The sequence below is a fragment of the Pseudochaenichthys georgianus genome, chromosome 24 (genome assembly GCF_902827115.2).
Source record: "Pseudochaenichthys georgianus chromosome 24, fPseGeo1.2, whole genome shotgun sequence".
NCBI lineage: Eukaryota > Metazoa > Chordata > Actinopteri > Perciformes > Channichthyidae > Pseudochaenichthys > Pseudochaenichthys georgianus.
This window is the reverse complement of record NC_047526.1, coordinates 6,408,929-6,432,199: the sequence shown is the minus strand read 5'-3', so window position 1 is coordinate 6,432,199 and position 23,271 is coordinate 6,408,929. Positions and strand designations below refer to the sequence as shown.

The 23,271-nt window shown below is 43.3% G+C and overlaps 1 protein-coding gene across 4 annotated transcripts; it reads left to right on the top strand.

The window, feature by feature from the left end:
- The first annotated feature begins 3,341 nt into the window (after positions 1-3,341).
- meis2b (Meis homeobox 2b) lies at positions 3,342-21,537 on the top strand. Of its 4 annotated transcripts, XM_034076470.1 has the most exons (13): positions 3,342-3,353; positions 3,618-3,850; positions 4,416-4,557; positions 4,837-4,887; positions 5,157-5,207; positions 5,333-5,479; position 7,046; positions 9,485-9,592; positions 16,624-16,763; positions 19,921-19,997; positions 20,874-20,932; positions 21,168-21,257; positions 21,449-21,537. In XM_034076470.1, the coding sequence occupies exons 1-13, from the start codon at positions 3,342-3,344 to the stop codon at positions 21,505-21,507; spliced, it is 1,170 nt and encodes a 389-aa protein (XP_033932361.1). In that variant the 3' UTR covers positions 21,508-21,537. The 4 variants fall into 4 exon arrangements, with proteins under 4 accessions (XP_033932361.1, XP_033932360.1, XP_033932359.1 ...); XM_034076469.1 differs by lacking the exon at position 7,046 and having other exon boundaries at positions 5,333-5,470; positions 9,478-9,592; XM_034076468.1 differs by lacking the exon at position 7,046 and having other exon boundaries at positions 9,478-9,592.
- The last annotated feature ends 1,734 nt before the right edge of the window (positions 21,538-23,271 follow it).

Sequence of the window (23,271 nt, the reverse complement as noted above, 5' to 3'; positions counted from 1 at the left end):
TGAGGCCCCCTCCGCGAGTTGAGGCCCCCTCCGCGAGTTGAGGCCCCCTCCGCGAGTTGAGGCCCCCTCCGCGAGGTGAGGCCCCCTCCGCGAGTTGAGGCCCCCTCCGCGAGGTGAGGCCCCCTCCGCGAGTTGAGGCCCCCTCCGCGAGTTGAGGCCCCCTCCGCGAGTTGAGGCCCCCTCCGCTACGTGCGGCCCCCTCTGGTACGTGCGGCCCCCTCCGCGAGGTGAGGCCCCCTCCGCGAGGTGCGGCCCCCTCCGCTACGTGCGGCCCCCTCCGCTACGTGCGGCCCCCTCCGCGAGGTGAGGCCCCCTCCGCGAGGTGAGGCCCCCTCCGCGAGGTGAGGCCCCCTCCGCGAGGTGAGCGACCTGGTAATGTGTAGAAGTTTGAAGTCCCAACTTTTCATATCAAAATAAGCTATCATTCGCTAAAGCCTTAATGAGGTGATCAGTTTATATGAATACTATGCAGAAAGTACAATGAAACATTGACTTTAATTAAATGTATTATGTCAACAGAACTTTATTAGGTTAGTTGAAAGCAATAATATTAAGTTATATTATTAGGTTCAACTAAATATTATTACTTTTACCAATAACCTAATACAGTTATTTGAAATGTGTTGACATAATACATTTAACGTTAAGTCAACATCTCAGCTTGTCCTTGTTATTTAGTCTTTGGAAGGACCAACCTCATAAAAGCATTCCGGTTAGCGGTGATTAAACAATGAATGAGAAACAGGTTCCTCAACAGTGCAATTAAGAGACCTAGATTTGAATGAAAATATGTGCAAGCTCAGGTGTTATCACCTGTATGGCCTGTGGGATGAAACGGTCTCTGAGTCTGGTGGTTTTAGTCCGGATGCTGCGGTACCGCCTGCCAGACGGCAGCAGACTGAACAGTGTGTGGCTGGGGTGATGGGGGTCTTTTATAATCCGGAGGGCTTTCTTCCTGAGCCGCTGGGAGTAGAGGTCCTCCATGGATGGCAGCTCAGTCCTGGTGATGTTCTGTGCAGTTTTCACCACCCTCTGGGTCTTACGGAGAGATGGTCCAGCAGGGAGTTACTCAAGAAGAGAATAACTGTCTCCGTGAAGACATCGCCCTGATAGAAATTGCATTCAATCAATCAATCAACCAATCAACCAATCAATCAATGTTTATTTATATAGCCCAATATCACAAATGTTACATTTGTCTCAGTGGTCTTCACAGTGTGTACAGAATATCAGTATGACAATACGACACCCTCTGTCCTTAGACCCTCTGTCCTTAGACCCTCTGTCCTTAGACCCTCGCATCGTACAAGGAAAAACTTCCGAAGAAAACCCACAGTTTAAAGGGAACATGAGAGAAACCTCAGGGAGAGCAACAGAGGAGGGATCCCTCTCCCAGGACGGACAGACGTGCAATAGATGCCATGTGTACATTGAAAAGATAATACATTTGCAACATAGGTAGTCCAGATGTTTGGAAATGCATGTGTGTATAATAGGAAGATGAATCCACCAGGATATCCATCCAGGGCTCGCGATCCAAGACACAGGACCGCAGGATCATCCATGACTCCGGATCCCGGCGTATATAGACACCAAAAAGAGAGACATGTGGGGAAGCTGGGTTAATGGGAACATGAGAGTACACAGGTATAGACAGAGAGAAGGAAGAAGTAAGATGTCCCCCGACAAACTAAGCCTATATCAGCAAAACTAGGGGCTGAATCTAATCAGCCCTAACTATAAGCTTTATCAAAAAGGAAGGTCTTAAGCGCACTCTTAAAAACGGATAGGGTGTCTGCCGCCCGAACACAAACTGGAAGCTGATTCCACAAATGTGGAGCTTGATAAGAAAAAAAAATAAAAAAATAGATTATTTAAGTGACATGTTACGTAACCACGAAGAGGGGCTGAATGACTTGTTTGCCCAAGTGACCATCATTCTGAAGGTTCGATACGCTGCACACTAACTTAACCACCTGACTGACACCTGACACCTGACATCACTGTGACAGTTAGCCAGTTTGAAGTGTTGCAAATGCTTTGACACTGCATATGAACTCATAAAATCACCTCAAGCCGATGAATAATCGGAAGGAAGGAAACATTTTTAATTCAAAATCTTTAAATGCTTTAGAAAAGTGTCGGTGTTAATGTTGAGCACAAATTATTTTCCAAATAATGGATCAATCAACCATTTCCTACAGAATCAATACCTACTGCATAACAGCACTTTGGTCCTTTTCATTTAGTTGGGGTTGCCATCAGAAAAGGATACATGCAGTCCAAACAGACACTGCACATTCTAGCTTTTTGAATGCATATTACAGGATCAGGGTCTGATGGTCTGATCCCTGGAACCGGATGTCAGTCAAGATAACTCTAACCCCTACTCTACACGTGAAATCATTTGACTTGATGGCATGAAGAGCATGGTGGATACAATTACACTGAAACATTGTGTCTCTCTTTCAAATGCATAGTGTTTAAACAGTTTTCATAAGGGATCAATGTTCTTCTTGTTCTTGTTCTTCCTTTTATATTTTTACTTCAACTCTATTGTTTTTGTTCACATCTTTATTTATTTGTTATCTTTTTTATTGAGTTTCTTTAATTCCTTGTGATTTTATTTGTATTTTCTTATGAAACATTCTGACTTACCTTCTCATATATCTTTATGTTTTGGTCTTTTTATGACACATTACTCCTTATGTTTCACTATCTATTATTCTCAAATGACGTCACAAAACCCACTTTCCACCGGGATGAATACAACATGTTGATTCCCTGATGAATCCGATCAACATGTATCTTTCCTATACAGAATCAATACCTTCGTCCGGGTTTATTTTGAAAGTAATGACCGGAAGTCCCCCTTTAAAGACACAGTAACTTGCCAGGGACTGGTTGCGCCCACCCTTCTCCTCCACGCTCCGTCATCAGCGCGTCCTGCAGATCAGCGCGGGCTATAAGCAGCTCCCTCTCCAAGCCGCGGACAGAGAGCGTGTCGCGCAGAGACATGGACACGAGAGCGCACTGATCAGAGGACTGAGCCGCGGACCGCCAGCATTCCTGTGACAGAGACAACTGATGCTCGGAACTAACATCAAACACATCTGACAGATTAGCTCTGATCCTCCCGTTGAAGGACCAGGGCAGCAGCGTGCCACTTTCCCAGTGCGCCTTTTGGCACTCGTGACGCGAGGACAAATGCTGTTTGTGAGCACTTTGCTCTGATTTCAAGCGTTATTGATTTTCTACAGAACAGGGCAGGATTATAACTCCCGCTTGGATTTTAAAAGTCATCTATTTCATCAACACCAAACTTTTCTGATCGTCTGGAGATGGCGCAAAGGGTAAATCCTATATTGGTGCATTTTTATTTTATCAAATGTTTTGAACACGGGCATCGTTTAATGTATAGTTGATGCAAACAAAGCTCCTTAAGCAAGTGGCTCACCCAATAGCCTACTCATATTTTCACGTGTTTTCATGAAACCCAAATGCAATGCCTTTAACGATGTAATACACACATTTAATAATAAAATGATCCACGCTGTTACCGTTGTTATTGTTTTACCTCTTCGGTCACATCATGTCATCTCCCACTCTCACCCCAGTACGATGAGCTGGCTCACTACGGAGGCGCCATGGATGGAGTCGGGGTCCCGGCCTCCATGTACGGAGACCCGCACGCCCCTCGCCCGCTGCCCCAGGTCCACCACCTGAACCACGGGCCGCCCCCCCACCCGACCCAGCACTACGGAGCCCACGCGCCGCACAACATCATGCCCAGCAGCATGGGCAGCGCCGTGAACGACGCACTGAAGAGAGACAAGGACCAAATCTACGGGTATGGACACATTATTATTATTTATATTTTATTATTATTATTATTATTATTATTTGTATTATTTATTGTTATTATTATTGTATGTGTTTATTTTTATTATGAGAGAAACTTAACAATTGCACATGTTGGATTTATATAATTAAATAGGCACAGAAAGCCAAACATTCCGCGTTAACATTTTAGTTTTTCCCGTATTTTTTATATTTAAGTAATTTGTTTTCATTAAAATGAATTGTCAAATACTTTTCTTTCCTGTTGTAATTATATCATTATTTTCACTGCATAAAACGAGACAAAATACCAATAGTGGCATAGACAAACTGTAATATCTGAAGAGGTTGTTTGCATTGGAAACAAATGAGATATAACCTCCCGTATCAGCGCTGCATTTCTCCTCTTGAGTTAAGAAGGAATACACATGTGTGTTTCAGTTTGCAAAGCGCTGTTCTATTGCGAACCCCAGCGCAATGTGAGCTGTTATCTGCGCAGCTTTGTTGTACAGTAGGCGATAGTTCAGGCCTCACAATGGCTGCAGACTAACTAACGGCCTGTGTTTCTGCTGCAGACACCCTCTGTTCCCGCTGCTGGCTCTGGTGTTCGAGAAGTGCGAGCTGGCGACCTGCACGCCCCGAGAGCCGGGGGTCGCGGGGGGGGACGTGTGCTCCTCGGACTCCTTCAATGAAGACATAGCTGTGTTTGCAAAACAGGTAGGAGACGACACTTATCGGGGCCAAGTGCGCAAATACGCAAGAAACACCTCCAAATTATTTATTTACACCATATTTCATTTACTTGGATATGGATCTATTGCATTTCTATTTACTTGCACATCTCAAAACATTGTCTTGCACTATTTTATCTATTTTCCATCTACACTGTATCTAATGTGGAAATGATAATGAAGCCTTGAAAATGATGGTGAATCTAAAAAGTAAATCAGTATAAAAGACACCAACTGACGCATTTTATTTATTTACTTTCTTCAGATCCGCGCAGAGAAACCTTTATTCTCTTCGAATCCAGAGCTGGATAACTTGGTGAGCACTTCCTTTTCTTTCTTTCTTTCACGTGTCATCCTCCTGTTATGTGTTGGTCTGGACTTCACAGACTGGCTCAAGGCAACCTCATCATATCTTAATTTGCCACAGGTTTTTTAAAACCAAATCATATTTACATGATGCTGGTATTGCACACACTCGTAAGTATCGTGGCGCCCCAGGCACCTCTCTCATAGCATTTCTCATTGTGTTATCATCTCATTTTCTTCTGGAGTTTCATTTAAAAAATGTTTTCCTTATTTTTTCAGATGATTCAAGCCATTCAAGTCTTACGGTTTCATCTCCTGGAACTAGAGAAGGTATACAGGCTATTGGTTAAGCTTTATAAATGAAAATAGTGCCATATGTAATCATATCATTGCATATCATATTGAATGGTCCTGATGCTCAGACTGAGAATCTAAATGAACACTGGATGTTGCAGGTGCATGAGCTCTGCGATAACTTCTGCCACCGGTACATCAGCTGCCTGAAAGGCAAGATGCCCATCGACCTGGTCATAGAGGACCGGGACGTCTGCAAGTCTGACTTTGACGACCTCTCCGGGTCCTCCACCAACCTCGCAGAACATGTGAGTCAACCTGCCTGCCCAGCATGCATACAAAGTGTCAGGCTACTTCACTGCGCTCTCTCGTAGCAGGTCTTGAGAAGCAGAAGAGGATTTTTTGTTTTGCATCGGGCCTTCTTCTGATCGCAAAGTGGTCCTTACTAAAATGTTATCATGACTACTTGTGAGCAATTTGGGGATGCTTTGCCACATTGAATAATATTCTGCTTTAACTCGCTTACATCACGGTTTAAATGCTCCAGGCCTCAAAGAGAGATTCAGATTCTACAAATTGTGAAAAGCCCCTGTTCTGGTGCAAGAAGACATTGCTTCATGTTCGGAGGTCATAAAGCAAAAGGCTTGAGACTCGCTGTCGACCAATGCATTTCTCAACTCGAGCATTTCCTTCTGCCTTTTTATTTTTTAATCTCCTGAAGCATCTATTTTTAGAATTAAATATTTACCCTTACACCAAAAGGTATTTGAACCTATTACAATATCTGATCATTGTAATGAAACAGGGTGCAGTTGTTGGGTTGGGTGGTCTTGGTGGCTTTAATGAAACCAAGTGCTGTGCAGAGCCTTAGCCGGAGATCTCAGCTCTGTTCAAAAGAATCATAATATGGACAGTTGAGATTTATTTTGTTCACGATTATTTTGGGCCAGTTTAGCCTTAAGCTGGATTCAAACCTGCATCCGTCACAGCAGGGACTGAGCCCCAGCACACGGGAGCAGTACAGATGTGGTTTGAATCCTATTTGAATGAGGTGTTGCAACTTTATTTGTCTATTGATTTATAAGGTAGACACAATTGATGATGATGATGATGATGATGATGATGATGATGATGATGATGATGATGATGATGATGATGATGATGATGATGATGATGATGATGATGATGATGATGATGATGGTGATGATGTTGTTGATGATGATTGTTGTATATATAGCACAAAGTGCAGCTGCAAGTGCTGCGTTTGCTGTTGGGCTTCAGTCCCCTCTCAGCCAATAGGATTATTATAGCGACAGTGCGGGGGCTCTTTGTCAGGCGGCCCCCCCGCTGTGGGCAACAGTCCTTCCTACTTTTGGCACCTGTGTTCAAAGAACCAAATTCAGATGTTGAAGTGATTGTGAGTTACAGTGCAGCATCAGCAGTGTTCGGCACAATGCTATAACTCACACTGAAAACTTCAAACTTTATATTTAATGTTTCATGTCGGATAGCGGTTCTAGAATCATTCCCTTTTGAAGGGAAATCCCACCATAGATGATAGACTGTAATCTGAGCTCTGGTTCTACAGTTTTGAATGGAGTAATGTGTTTTAGTTCATCTTAATCCTTTTTTAAATATTCAGGATGGGGATAATAAGTGTAACACTTGAAAAAAGCTATATTTTCTGTAAAATGAATGTCAACGCTACTTACAGATGTCTTGAAAATAGAATAAAAAAACAAGAGAATTATGAAACCTACAGTAGCGCTATGTTACGTGCCAGAAAAGAGGCTATAAAACCCTGGCTGAAAGGCTGTTTTAGACTCTTTTGAATTAAACAAGATACAAAATAAAGTCTGGAGCTTTAGTGGAAGCGTCAGCATGGACTTTGGTTATTTCAGCAACATGCATTTTCTTTGTTCTTCAGAATGCATCAAGCAGCCACACACCGTGCACATGTTTTACGTGTGTGTGTGTGTGTGTGTGTGCGTGCGTGCGTGCGTGTGTGTGTGTGTGTGTGTGTGTCCTAGCATTACTATACTTGGGGGGACCTAAATCTGTTTACATAGTCACGTGTGGGGACTCGCCTCCCTTATGGGGACAAATTGGAGGTCCCCATGAGGGGGATCAATAATTTTAGGGTGAAGACTTGGTTAGGTTAAGGTTAAGGGTTAGGGTTAGGGTTAGGGTTAGGGTTAGGTTTAGGGTTAGGGTTAGGCATGTGTTGGTTATGGTTAAGGTTAGGATAAGTCTCCAGGAAATGCATGTAAGTCAATGTAATGTCCCCTGAAGTGATGTATACATGGTGTGTGTGTGTGTGTGTGTGTGTGCGTGCGTGCGTGCGCGTGTGTGCGTGCGCGCGTGCGCGCGTGTGTGTGCGTGTGTGTGTGCGTGCGTGTGTGTGTGTGTGTGTGTGTGTGTGTGAGGCCACCAGTTGATGTGACGGGACACTCCTGCTGTAGTGCCTTCCTCCTAACGGCTGTTGCATAATGGACGTGCCGCCGCTCTCCTCTGGGTCCAAAGACATGCACACACATCTGTGTAACGTACATGCATGCTAACGTTAAGTGTACCACAATCTGCTAATCATTCACAAGGGCTAGAGCAGCGTGTTTCAGGTTACAGGTATGGTTGTGTGTAAAAGCGACATTTGATGATGCGTGTGATGGCCTGGCCAGGTGCTACCCGTCGTCACGGCAAAGGCTCATTTGGCCTGAAAGAGCTGATTGTTCACTTTTCCATCCCAGCAAAAAATCCCAATTGAAACATTTACTCTCTTGAGTCTGCAAATGTCATTTCCTCAAATCAGAAGTCCAGCCGTAACTGTGTGTAGGTTTCCAATTGTAAACAAGTAAGAAACTAATTGAGGGCGTAATTATTTTTTAGAAAACAACAGAATCAAAAGAAACTGCACTGTGTACAAAGTTAGTTTATATTGGTATAAAATAAATACACCTGACAGATGAAATGATTATTAATTCAACACTTTTTTGGCCCGTGTTTCAATATTTGAAAAATATACATTTCAACCATTTCCTGGTTACAAGAAATATGGGTACCACTTTACAATAAGACTACGCTTATAAAGGATTCATAAAGGGTTTATAATTAGGTTATGAATTAGGTTGTAAACACTTTATTAATCATTAAGAACAGTATAAACCAGTTCTAACATAGTTTTCATACATGGCAGATTAATAATGTGTAATCCCACCCAGTTTGAGTCGGGATTTTGCTCACATAAAAACATACCTCTAATCACAATATTTGCCATGTTTGGAAAAAAAGATAAAGCCTGTGTATACTATCATTAGTACATTTACTATCTCTAGTTTGCTGATGTCTTTACAGAGAGTGTGCTGGATAACAAAGAGAGGACATTTGCCACTGTATAGTTAACACTATTCTTTGGTAGAATTATCTTCATTTGTGAATGAATCTTATACACATTCAGATCCCGGCAGTACACTACTTTCCATTTCTGTTAATTGGATTTTAACAGATGGGGTGTTGAGAAATAAGACCTTCATTAGCTTGATAAACGTGGAAACACATGGCGCCTCTTTGAGTAGCTGTGTGTACTTAGGAGTTGTAATTATTGGGTGGCCGGGTAAGAAAAGAGGGGCCATCATTGAGAGGCCTCGTTCACACTGCGCCATTGTCCCCGCGCTTCTTGTTGTCATCTGCCGAGCTCTTCATCTGATCACCATCCGGCAAACAGCTGACGGAGAGAGGCTGAAGAGGCAGATCTGCTGTTTGGTTTGGGCTCAGCCTGTCTGAGTGGCCAGGCCCATCGGCACAATAAATACAGGGTCTGTCCCCGACTCAGGTCACAGACACATCCAGACTCCGAAGGGTGCACATGCTGCAGGTTTACCATCCTCTAAAGACTTGCTGATTCTCTTTCGGAAACTACATTTGAAGCTCATTTTGCAACAGAATGGTAATGTCTTCGATTTTTGACCAATTTCCTACACATTTCACAAAACTGTATCAGGTTAGTTGAAAGGAATAATATTAAGTTGAACTTACATTATTTGTATGTAAACTTCACATTATTGCTTTCAACTAACCTTATACAGTTATGTGACATTTGTTGACATAATACATTTAATTGAAGTCAACATTTCTGTGTCTTCAGTCCATGCTAATCAAGCAGCTGTATTTGTGTCTTTGGGAAACCGCATAATGGACCTCATACTGGACCCTAATGGACCTTCCTCATCTTGTTCCCCCTGTCCTCTCTTCTTCTCCCCTGTTTCCTTATCTCCTGTCCCCTGGTGTGCGGACCTCTTCCTGACCTCAGAACCCAGCGTCCTGGAGAGACATGGATGACGCCCACTCCACGCCCTCTGTGGGCACCCCGGGTCCGTCCAGCGGGGGACACGTCTCTCAGAGCGGGGACAACACCAGTGAACTCGGTAAGAGCCTCCTGCGTCCTCTTTCATATCAAAGCTTTGACTTTCCTGTGACCTCTCTCTGAGACTGGGGGGGGTCCTTTTCAAGAAAGGTCATGCACTCATTTCACTTAATCACTTTATCTTGATTGCATTGATAGACACAGATCATCGGAAGCCAGGCAGGGCTTTAGTCTTACTGTAACCCTGACATGCGTCAATCTGCAGCTGAAAGAAGTCGCTGATACATGTCTTCCTGTTTGCTGAAGACTGCCGTTGCCTCAGGAAATGACTAGGCATTTTGTTTTTCAAAGGAAGCTGTATATTGTATATGTTATACATGTCTTTCTTCTGTATATACCAATAGGCTTTGAGTGCTACCGCTAAGAGAAAGTAAAGAAGTATCAAGATAACTTCTACCAATCAGGACAGAAAGGCATTTATATATTCGTATGCAAGGTTAGGAGTCCAAGCAACATTGTATCATATAGGAAAACATTTACATTGTAAATACCAATTCCTTCGTAAAAGCTGGTAAAAAAACGTGATTTTAGATTCATTGCTTTCAAATGTACTTTCTACAGCAACACATGGACAAAAATGCACAAAAGATTCCCTACTCTCCCTAAAGTGTAATCCTGGTAATTCTTCTAAATCGTTTCTAACTTTTATTTGGTCATGATTTGATTTATCACACCTCTCATTCTGAAACCTCTTGATTACGAAACAATCTGTCTTTTTTAATGGGATGTGTTGACAGTAAGAACATGATTTATACTTTGACGTAATAAAAACATCAACAGGTCTATTCATGTTGATTTTAACATGCAATTGTGGCTACAATGGCATGGTCTCAATGACAGGTCAGTTAGCGCTGATGAAGACCGTCCCTGGGATAGCATCAGCCCGCTCCTCCTTGGGTCGCCCGGCTGTTCCTGCGCTTAATGTGATTTCTGATGTGCTAATTGGAGGCTATAAGGGTTTTATGGCTTGTTTTTGTTTTTCTCCCCTTTGGGCGCAGTAAAAATAGAATGGACTAGAAGCAACTGGATAGAAGCAACTTTCCACCCTGTGCCCATCAGGCATCAAGGCGCAGAGCATTGCAGAGAACAATAGGAGGATGCTTTGCAAGACAAGAGAAACTCAGGATTAAGAGACATCCGAAAGGGATCTTTTGAAAACGATCCAACCTTCCCAACTCAACTCAAGTCACCCTCAGAATTTGACATGTTAGTTTTGGTAAATCTTAATCCAACTATTCAGTTTCCAGGATGTGTATGTTGAGGCGAGGCGAGAAAGGCCACAGGGTGAATAGCTTCTTTCCTTTGGGCTTCTTCTAAACAACAGAGGGGGAAAACCCAAGGTCTCTGCCCTTTTGACCTGCGGGAGAATGCATAGGGGATGGGAGTGCAGAAGGCCCCCTGAAGGGATGTAAGGACAGAGTACTTTATGTATGAGGAACAAAGGGAGAGAAGAAGGCAGAATGATCAGAGCTGTGGTTGCTGCTCCAGGATCTGCTGCATGCTACCTGCTGCTTCTCCCCGGGCCTCTCTGCCTTGTTTCCAGTCTATTCTCATGCCGGGGAACACACACACACACGCACACACACACACACACACACACACACACACCCTGAAAGGCCCAAACAGGACAGTTAGAGGCGTGCCGTGCTAATCTCATTTGGAGCAGGTAGATGGCCTCTATTGATAGAGGTCATCTGGAGATCATCACATGTTTAGGGGAGTTTGATGCTTTGAAGGATTCTGAAGCAGAGTAGTTTATTAACCGCTGAGGAAGTTGGGTGTTGGGACAGTTGCTCCATGTTAGAATGAAATAAATAAAATGGAATACAAATATTTAAATATAATGAAATGTAGTATAGGAAGTTACAGTAAAGCATTGACATTTTCACGAAATTGCATTCATATTAGTGCTTAAACATTTGGAGAAACAAACTAATGGCGATTATTTTTGAGTGATGTTGCAATACTGTTTAGTAAGTAGTTACTATCATAGTTTTATATTACATGATTGTGGTTTGATCTTTAGTAACATCTGTACCAAACACAAATACATGCCAGGATATCTCTACGGCTCCACACACTTTATTCAAAAAGGCTATTTAAACACTAAGGCTTTTGACAAATGCTTCCTGTGAGGCAAGGCAAGTTTATTTATATAGCACTTTTCAACGCAAGGCAATTCAAAGTGCTAAAGACATTAAGCATTAAAAAAGAAAAGCTAATAAAATAAACATTAAAAGGAAAAATACATGGATAAAAGTTACAGTGCAGTCTAAAATATGAATAGTTCAATTAAAAGCAGCGACAAAAAGTCGTGAGTCGTGAGTTGAATACTGCACTATTCCATATTGCTATTTCGATCAAATCTGATTCATATTTCACCAAACTGCAATAAAACAAATCGGATCCAATTGAATTGCCAGTGCAGGAAATAGTGTGCCGTTGTGTAAATTCGAAGAAGTTGGATGGTCGTCAAGCTTCACGTGGGCCATCACAAACAACAGTCATGATCACGATGTCCTCAAAAGGCTTCATCCAAAATCATTATTAAAGTTACAAATGTAATGTCACTCCGACAGAGCACAGGAAGTCATTGTCGAGTTTGTTCGAGTGGCCTGTCAGTAATGCTCCCATGGTCTGATGCAACCTTTTAAAAGCCACTGTCATTAGGGAACACTTCAGTGGTGGTGATGTGGCTCCCAGCCCGGCTAACCACAAGTAGAGGATCCTCGATGTGTTGCTGGTGGTTTGGGCTGAGGCTCCTCTGAAGCTCACAGGTTCTGGTTGTTGCCTTGTAAGCTGTGTGATATGCAGAGAGGGCTCTCTTTGATAGCTCAACCCCCAGGGTGACGGCTGTTGACCACAGCAAAAGGGGGCAGAGCTCTTCAAGGAATGTGTGGAAGGGGGGAGAACAGGGGGGGGCTGGAGATGTCCATCACAAAGACCCAAATAAAACAAAAGGCAGTGGGAGTGACTCGGAAATATCCTGCACATTCGCGTTGAGAAATGAGATGTGAGGAACAGGATGTGTTGCATCTTTGTGTCACATCCAGAGCCCGCGCGGTCAGGGGCAGGAATGTGGGGAGGTGGAGGTGCTGACATGCCGATGACATCACAGCTCCACTGACACCGCGGGCTAATGTCCCTTTAGCATCTGTCATGCTGAGGATGTCAGAAATGTTTCAAAAGGGAGCGAAGAGAAAGGGATGAATGCTGGGTGTAAAGGGAAAGAAATGTGCACATTGTTGTGAATGCTCCCACAGAAAACAAAGGATAAATAGCTGTATTTGACTTAAAGTCTGATGTCTGATAGGCTTGTTTGGTCTTCACCATTATTTGAGGGTATCTTTTTAGTACATTTTTAGCGATATGTATTGTTTTAACTCCAATGCATTGGATGGGGATGGAATTTCATTTGTGCAGGGTTAGGGTTTTCAATGCCGTCAACATCAACATCAACGTCAACCTGTCTGAGGACCACAGATGGAAATGAGCTATTAGCTATAATCTGGCATATTGCATCTCTTCAATTTGCTGAGATGAATGTTTTTGTATGCATGGTCCTTCTATAAATAAATTAAAAAAAATTAAAAAAAAATAAAAAAACATCACATACGTACTTCTGTGTTAGGGTTAGGGTTAGGGTTAGGGTTAGGTTAGGGATACAGATTCAAGTAATTTGTCTATTTTAACCAATCCTTTCAAACCCAATTATGAATGTTTTGTTACATAGAAAAACTAAACAGGGAGTCAGTTTTTCTCCAAAGAATCAAATTCATGACCTGTCGTCCGCTGTACAATTACTGTGTATGCCCAAATTAGATTTTCCCATATATTTATATAAATCCTTGTCTTTATGATACTTGCCCAATAATGCCCTTAAGTGTGATACATCTCTAAATGACAAATGCAAATAGATTCAATTTGTATTGGATTTATAAATTAAATATGCCAGCATCATCCGCTTGCTTTAAAGAGTTGCATCTTCCCATCAGCTGCGTCTTATCGTCATGTTTCTCAAACAGAGGATTCCTCCTGTCTTGGAACCCTTCCAGGCTGCTCCATTCAGAGCTGTGTATCATGTCTAATAAGGGGAGGAGCCCCGAGGTGTCACTGATGATGGATCATGCCCCGCTGAGCTCATTAGACAGGCTGCGCTGGCTTTGCATCACTGATGCAGCGGAGAGCCGCAATCAGTTCGGCTAGCCGCTCCGCACTCCGTCTTACGGACGCTTCATCCACCGATACCTCAGCCAGCACCAACAGAGCACAGAGTGGAGAGGAGACGAGAGAGGAAATGAAACCGTTTCAAATGTCAAGAGTATGCAACACATTCATCCCTGCATGTGCATTCATAGATTTTCATTTTCTTGAACATTTGAAAAAGAAACATCAATTGAAGACACACATACTATGTAATAAATAGCTTACTAAAAGATACAAACATATATATTATAGTCTCTTTATGTATCAGAATGAGAATACTTTATTAATCCCGGGAGAAGTTGGTTTTTCGTGACAGTTGTTCCATTTTGGAATAATTGTTTTTATTTTTTATATTTATTATACAATTCATCATAAAAGGTATTTATGTAAAATAAGAACTTAAATAAGAATAGCATGCACTAAAAATACAATAAAACAAAGATATGTATAGTATTGCACTACAACAGGTATATTACAATATTTACAGCAGTGTATTGGTATCAATAAATGCTAAATTGCACAGTTTAAAGACGTTAGCTTGCTGATGGTGAAGTCAGACCTGTACATCATCATCATCAGCCCCTAGGCAAAGACTTTACATAGCTCAAAAAGCCACAATGTTTAATTGAGTAAGAGATTCTTTATCGAAATCAAGCAAAATGAAGACGTAGATTTCTGTAGTGTTTATAATATCAAATGGCAAAAAAAGGAAACAAGTATTAACACTGAGATGGAATGCTCGAGACTAGAAAAGAGGTATATGAGCAGCAGAGGCTGGACGAGTAGGCAGACCCTTCATATCTCGAGGTGCTGTTTTTGTGTGCGTGTTTTCTTCATAGCCCCGGGGCAATACTCCAGCCATCCCTGCGGTAATGCCCTCCATCTCCCCCCCCCCCCCCCCCCTTCACCTACTGTGCAGACACTGGCAGGCATGGTGGAGTGGGAGGTGGGGGTGGGGGGGTTTCGAGAGAGAAGAGGGGGGCAGGGGAGAAGGGGGGCAGGGGACACTTGCACGGGTGTATGACTTTGAGACTGCACCGTCACACACTGGTTAGATTGGCCGAGTTGCCGGGGAACAGTCAGTAGCGATTAGTGTAGCGGAGGATCTGCCCTGCGGCTCTCCCCTCTCTGGAGCAGAAGAAAGAGGGATGAAGAGAGGAGAGGAGGTGGACCAGGGTGGGGTGTCGAGGGTGGGGGTTGGAGGGGAGGACAGCGTGCCTTCCTCAGATATAATTAGGCTGAGCAAGTTCTGTTTCATCTTCTCTTTCTTTCTTCCCATCCTTTACTTTTTATGATCCTTTGTGTAACCATGAACTTTGTCTTTGTGTGATCAAGATGAACAAAGACTATACTAGTAGGCCTATAGCTCAATTTAGAATGCAAGTGGTCTTTTACTCTTGAACTCGAGATGCTAGCTAGAATCATGCTAGATGCTAACTGATTATCTCGTGAATTTTATGAAAAAGGTTTTGAAAAAAAGTGTGGTGGTTAATTCAATTTAAAAGTATTGATATGTCAATCACGTTTGACATAGTGTTTAAACTAATATCTACATTTTAAAGTTGCTATCTTTGTGAGTTGCAATGTCTGTGTTTCTCTACATTGATCTAGCTCGGTCAATGTTAATGCTAGCTAGCATTGATGTAAGTCAATAGTGAAGTGTTTACGAAGTTGACATCCCTATTGTTGATCTCTAACTTACCTAAGGGAACATTTGCCCAGAAAGACTATCCACAGGCTAGAAGAGGTGGAGGACAGAACACACTAGGGGACAGAGGAACCGTAAACCCTGTACCCTGTCCGGGACTTCAAGCTGGTTACCATCGGTCAAAACTCCCACCACCCCCAGAGCCCACGACCCGAGAACTCATCCTTTTTAATGTCAATATTCATTAGCTGAAATATTTATGCATGAATATGGCTCATATAGGCGCGTTTGATTGATGCATCTCCAAAAACAAAAAGACATGCTAGGGCAAATCTTAAGAAAAGTAGGGTTCCTGTCCCGCCTCGGGGGAGGAGTCTCTCAGATGCATTATTCACATGCCCTCCAGGCAAGCTTTCAAGGCTTCTCTGCCTCGAGGGCAAGAAAAATAACCACCACTGTTAAAAGTAAATCATCTCGGCTGATGCACAATTAATGGTGGAGAGGGAGCGGGAGCGGAGCGCCCCGTGCTGCGAGAGGGAGAGCGTTAGCTTGCAGGGGCGGAAGTCTGAGTTTAAAGGAAGCCTCGATCTGGCTGAAATCAAACAGGGATGCTGCTAATGGCAGGATCGGAAGCCCGGGATGAAATCCAAAACTGATGTTGTCAGTCTGGGGTCGGGGCGGGGGGGCAATACACACATGGGAACCCACCCCCCACTCTATTCTGCCTTAGTAACTCAAATGAACTCCTTGCTTCTGATATCAAATAGCACAAGGTTTGATTAGTATTTCATCACAGGCTTTGTTTGTCCTTCCTTTTAAGGTAATGAGTATTCTTGTTTCAAACAAAGGTCACGTAAAAATATCAGTACATAGCACTGAGTCAGACTTTGGACGTTCATTATTTCATGTCAGGCGCGCAGCTCCCGCAGTCATTACCTCATGTCAAACGCGTGGCTCAGATTGAATTAATAGCTCAGGGTTTTATTGAGCTCTCACACTACAAACTCCTCTTCATTATCCGATGGCCGGGGAGTCAAGAGGAGGTGAGAGGAAGAGTCTTGTGCTGCCGTGCAATCTTCCTCTGCCCTTTCCTCAGCACGCTTTGTGGAGGAGGATGAAGGCGACAGGGCCGAATGAAAGCTTCCTCATAATGTGACTCCTCTTCTCTCTGATCCCAGGAGACGCCCTCGACAACAGCCTGGCATCTCCGGGCACGGGAGACGAGGATGACCAGGACAAGAAGCGGCAGAAGAAACGAGGCATCTTCCCCAAAGTAGCCACAAATATAATGAGAGCGTGGCTCTTCCAGCACCTCACGGTAAGGGAATGTACCCCAGTCCCTTGTGTAAATCACTGTCCTATACACGCTACATCTGGCTATCGCCTCTTAGAAATGTCAACAACATTTTGTATCTGAATTGGTTCAACTAAATGCTAGAAATGTTGTCTCGACTTAGCATCTCCATCAGCCAAGAATAAGCCACGGTTGGATTTCTTGAATTGCATAATCTTGTAATAGAACGAAGACAAACTTACAACCACCGGTCCTTTGAGGAATACCGGTGTACGGTTTGAACAGAAATCAACATCAGAAGCCTTTGATTCAGTAGATGAGGGGAGCAAGACGCAAAGAGGGGAGCGCTACCCTTTATCCAAAGTCCAAAAGATACAACCGTCACGGCCCCATCAGTGTTCTATCTGTCCCGCTTTAGATGTGTTATAACCCCTCAGTTGTTTGGTTGGTAAAAGGCCCATACAGGTCCTGTACTCGGAGTAATCCTTTCCTTTCCAAAACCCACCTTTAGATTTTCCAGATGAAAAAGGGGGATAATTGAATTATCCCCTCTCTGTTCCCCATTCCCTTTCAGGCCTAATTTGTTAAGCACAAGTGTTTGCCATGGCAGGATGTGTCTATGAAAAGTGTGCACGGGGACTTTGGCCCCTGAAAGGCCCATTGCAACACCCAAGCGATCAAGCATTCATCAGTCGTTGAGGGTGTGAAAAGAGCGGGATTATGTTTTGTCAGACGTTGCAGTGTGAGGCCCGCAGTTGGACGGCCGTTGGGGGCTGTTTCTGTCCACCTTTAGCCGTAGCCTCCTGCCTTTGTTGTCCATTCTGAAGACCCTTAACAGATCCCCTTCTGAGGAAGCTATAGAGAAAGCAGCTGTGAAAGGTTTCGATTCATTATATTATTCATTACCGGCCCATTAGCCCCGTCGTAACTGTTGGTTTCCATGCAACCCTGCATTTATCCACATTAAAGGATTGATGCCAAAGAGTTTGGGGAGCAAACCTGGGATCCCCTCGAGGTCACAAGTGTGGTATCAGAGTCAGCTGAAACGCCATTGTTTTCTCACTTCAGATCAAAGATGTAATTGGTTGTTTTTCTGTAACAGTCATGCATCTAGATAGAACATGGAGGACATACCAGATTTGTTTTGGATGCCGCTCAGTTGATTAAACACGATTACATGCGTGTTGTTACTGGTTTTACCATCAAACGTCAGACGAGGTCTCTGGCGGCATCTTGAGAAAAAAATTTACCAAATTTTGATTGCAGTATTTTCCTAACAGCATTATGTTGTATGTGCTCATGAGGTTTCATGTTTGACACCTGTGAGTGTGTGTGTGTGTGTGTGTGTGTGTGTGTGTGTGTGTGTGTGTGTGTGTGTGTGTGTGTGTGTGTGTGTGTGTGTGTGTGTGTGTGTGTGTGTGTGTGTGTGTGTGTGTGTGTGTGTGTGTGTGTGTGTGTGTGTGTGTGTGTGTGTGTGTGTGTGTGTGTGTGTGTGTGTGTGTGTGTGTGTGTGTGTGTGTGTGTGACAGCTGGAAGACAGTGTTGTATATTGAACACGTGCTGCCGTTTAAACAGACCCTGGTGTTATTGTGTATACATGTGAGTCATCCATCCTGATGCGTCAGAGATCTGAGCGCGGCTCGAGAAGGATACAGAAGGACCAGACACGTGTGCATGTGCAGCTGTTGTGCTTACTGACATGTCATCAACATGCGACAGGATGAGACCAATGAGCGCCCAGTGTGCTAGGAGTTGGTAGGACTAAGAACTACTGTAGCTTTCATTATCTTCTTGCTTTTTGACTTTCAAGGCTCAGAATATACAGTATGTTTGATGTTCAACGATAAACGAGCAACATATGAAAGAATTAAAAACTCAGTATTAAAGACTGAAGATCTAAAGCTCACTTTTAGGAAAGTAATAGTGTGTCTTTAAATGTTTTAGGGAATATTTTCATTCCGTTGTTTGGACCTCTGACTTGAGGGAGGAGTTCCCAGTAATCTGTCAGCTGCTGAGCTCGGGGCCATTTTTTGATTTGCTCCAGAATACACTCATCACATTATGCGTGTGTTTATAGCTAACATTAGTGTGTACGCACGTGTGTGTCTATTTGAACACCTTTTCTTGCTTTTGTTATATGCATATGTGTGCTTTGGCGTGTATGAATGCACGATAATGAGTGTCTGCATATGCAAGTGTATTGATATATATGCATGTCTGTATGTATGTGTGTGTGTGTGTGTGTGTGTGTGTGTGTGTGTGTGTGTGTGTGTGTGTGTGTGTGTGTGTGTGTGTGTGTGTGTGTGTGTGTGTGTGTGTGTGTGTGTGTGTGTGTGTGTGTGTGTGTGTGTGTGTGTGTGTGTGTGTGTGTGTGTGTGTGTGTGTGTGTGTGTGTGTGTGTGTGTGTGTGTGTGTGTGTTTGTGTGTTGTGTGTGTGCACTTAGCCTGAAAGGCGGTTTAAAAATGAAGTGCTTGGAAGCTCATCCTTCACCGATGACCACAGGAGGCGGCTGCTGGCCTGACAGCAGCAGAATGGGGACTGGCCCACGACCCTACTCCCAGTACAGGGATCACCTCTGTCTACCATCTGCCGCCCTCCTCCCACTGCCCACACACACACACACGCACGCACACACACACACACACACACACACACACACACACACGCACACACACACACACACACACACACACACACACACACACACACACACACACACACACACACACACACACACACACACACACTCCCACATAGAGCCAGAAGCCATGGGATCAGGGCCGGAGGACAGGGACATGAAGCCGGGCGGGGAGGGGTTGGAGGGCGACAGGGGGCCTAACCTTATCGGGGCCCCGAACAAAAGCCACCATTGTGCCTCTTTATATCCCACCCGATCGTTTGTCAAGCAATGTCAAATAATGTCAAATACTGTCACACAATGGCACGCGCTTTTTGCATGAAGTGTTCGGGGGGCCAAACCGTGCCCAGCGTCTGTTTCTCCAGAGCCAAATTGTGAACTTCAGGAGTACCTGTGCACGATACAGACTGGTACAGAATAATACCGCTCTTCCTGAGTGGGAGTATTCACACCTGGATGAATGCAAGCCGCATCCTCATTGGTTAATGGAGACGTTTGTTGATTTTCAATTATTAAAAGTTCTATATGTGTGTGTCCCACAGCACCCGTACCCCTCAGAGGAACAGAAAAAGCAGCTAGCACAAGACACAGGCCTCACCATCCTTCAAGTGAACAACTGGTAAATCCATACAACTTGAGATGATATTTTTGTGCCGCTCTAATCCTTTGTCAAAATCTACCGAAGAGTTTGCTTTTTAAGTCTATCAGCTCTTTTACACTACTGAAAGCAACCACTGGCTTCAGTGAAGACTCTCTCCAAAACAGGTCCCAGCATGCACCCTGCCTCCTGTCTGTTGGTGACTGTATCGATGGCATAACATTGGCAAAGCAGTTAGCCTCATCACAGCCTAAGGCTATAAGGCTTAACCCAAATCAATACATTTTTTAAGGGAGCACTTTCTCCTAATGCCCCAGATTATGTCGATAGGAATGAAGTCGATTACTACTCACATCCCTGGAGACACACAGTGGGGTCGAGTTCTTCAAATGCTGCCCAATAAAATGTACAGTTTTTGTAAACGCCAGATATTCTTTTTACAATAAGACCAATATCCGACTAAGCAGGGTGTGCCAAAAAGAACAAAAGGGACTGTTAAAATATTTGATGTGATCGAATGTGAAACTTATTTTGAATGTCTTATTTTCAGAAATATTAGATGGTTCAGCTGACCTTTACTGATGATCTGATTCCTTCAACAAAAGCTGTACATAGAGAGTTTAAGGCTGTAATATGGGTACTATTATATCTCAGAGTGTACTTACGTAGGGCCCCTAGTAAATTCAACTTGTAATTATCACCAAAAATATATTCTTTGGGAACAGGGTTATGACATATTAGCAAAGTGAATTGGTGGGATACTGTAAAGACCCAGAACCCTTAAGCTCACAGTATTTAATCATGTGCGTTCCAAATGTAGGTATGCTGACTTTTTTTTGTTTCCACCTGAGACTCGTTCACCTGCTCAGCATAGTTATACTGTTTTTCTTTTCACAGGTTTATCAACGCAAGGAGGAGAATAGTCCAACCTATGATCGACCAGTCCAACAGAACAGGTAAAGATGCAGTCCATCAAGTGTTGTAAAATGTGTATTTGTGTACAACCGAGTTGTCTTAATGATATAATGTTGAATCCACTGCAGCTACAGAGTGGCTACTAGAGTTAAATAAAGAATGATACAAGAGATAATTGTAATAATATGAACTTTGGAGTATGGATAGTATGAAGGAGGCGGTACAGAAAGTGGAGGAGGCTTTGCTCACTCAACAGTCTTGCTTCTCCTCTCACAGTGAGTCAGGGTAACGCCTACAGTCCAGATGGCCAGCCAATGGGAGGCTTTGTTCTTGATGGGCAGCAGCACATGGGTCTCAGACCTGGAGGTAAGCAATCGCTCGTACATGTATCAAACTGTCAAAGGCAACATCTATTATCTTCTGCTTGTGGTCAGCCTGGTTACAAACTATAATGACTAAATGCATACGGTAGTATACTGTTACAGCTGAATAATGGCCTCAACAGGGTTCTGAGTAGTCCGTCATCTTGTTGCTTTTGTTTCAACTCCTCCTTCCAGGGCCGATAGGTGGCATGGGTATGAACATGGGAATGGATGGACAGTGGCACTACATGTAAATCCACTCCACTGAGGCACGCCTGAAAAGCAGGGTGAAGTGAGTACTCCATCTCTGGCTTCATCTGTAGCAAAAGGACCAATTTCACTATCACTCACTTGTCCACTGCATTCATACTGCATTCATACTTTGACTCCAATGCAACCACTAATGGATGAATTATCTCCCCACTAGAATAAAGTGGTCGAGGAATGAGTCCTAAAACCCGGAGAAAGATATAGCCTTTTAGCACTTCCTGCTCCCTCGTCTTGAAGTCAACTGTGTTTCGGACGTGTTTTTGGTTAGACTCCTGAAATAAGTTCTAGGGTTAAGATTTTTTTCTACAACATAAAATATGTCAGTAACTACCCCACTGGTAAATGTATGAAGCTTTTATGTGTCATAAAAACAGCTGTTGCTAATTAAGTAAATAAGACAACTAAACGTCATCACGCCAAACATTAGCCACCATTAGTTTGTTTATGGCCAAACATTAGCTTCTAACTTCTGGGGATTGCATTTACGCTTTGAAAAAGATAAAAAGGATTGTTAATAAGTGGAGATTATCCGGCTTTTCAGCAATATCCTGAAATCTAATGGAAAATTACCATTGCTTTTTGTTGAGGGGGCTTTGCGGTGCTAAATTCTTGATGGGCCTACACCAGTGCTTCTCAAAGTGTGGCCCGCGGACCACTGGTGGTCCGTAAGTATATTGGTAACATTTCACATTTGAAATAAATAAATAAATTTAAGTTTTCCGCACTCTCGCGGGAATATCTCCGCAATGGAGCGAGCTTAAGTTACACTTTTGATTGCATGATATAGCCCAGTGCAACACCTTCGTCACACATGTTGCCACCTGTTTGTACCATTTTCAGGCGATTTGTAATCTGTTCTAGAAAAACCATGTGTTTTTTATATTTGTAGAGTTAGGTGGTCCGCGACTGTTTTTTATTGGTTAAGTGGTCCTTGGTATGAAAAAGTTTGAGAAACCCTGGCCTACACAAATACAGTATGTCCTCACTGCACCATATTAAGTCCTGACTAGCAAATCGAAGAATAATTAAGATTATTATACCTGGCCTATAAACAGATTCTGTTTCAAAGTGGGGGGAACTATCTTTAAAGATAGAAAAACCCTGTGTGGGATTCACATTCCTCTTCATCACTCACACCACTTCATTTTTTCTCCATCACTCTATCTTCTTCTTCCTCCATTTTATTTCCTCCATCTCTTCTCCCCTGGCAATCTGATTAAGAATCGGGGTACTTTTCCTCCTCCACCCCCTGTTCCTCCAGCCACTATCAGCTCCTCACCTCTGCTGACAGTTCTCAAATCAAGACGTATCGCCTGCCGGAGGCACCCGAGCACAGAGAATTTTATTTAACACCCACTCTCCACTGCTCAATGAGCCACGCTGTAATGACACTTACCTTGATTAATAGAGCTCTTTATATGTAAATAGGGGCTGCTTTTGCTTCATTCTCTTTTTCACTAGGGCCAATTTTCGCCAACACAGCCCCCTGTCCCCTGTCTGATAATCCCCCCAGCTTTGCTAATGAAGTTCAAAGAGCAGATTGTGACGCTTCATCTCGGGAAAAAAAAAAATAGATCTGCATAGAGACATCAGGCTGAATAAATGCTGCCTATATATTTTGGAGAGTATTTAATCTAATTATTTCTCATTGAATGATCATTGAGTTACAGTAATAGCTCAGTAGAGCCGGATGTTTTTGCTCCCCCTAATTTGATCTGTGACTGACTGCGGCAGTAAATCTCCCCAGG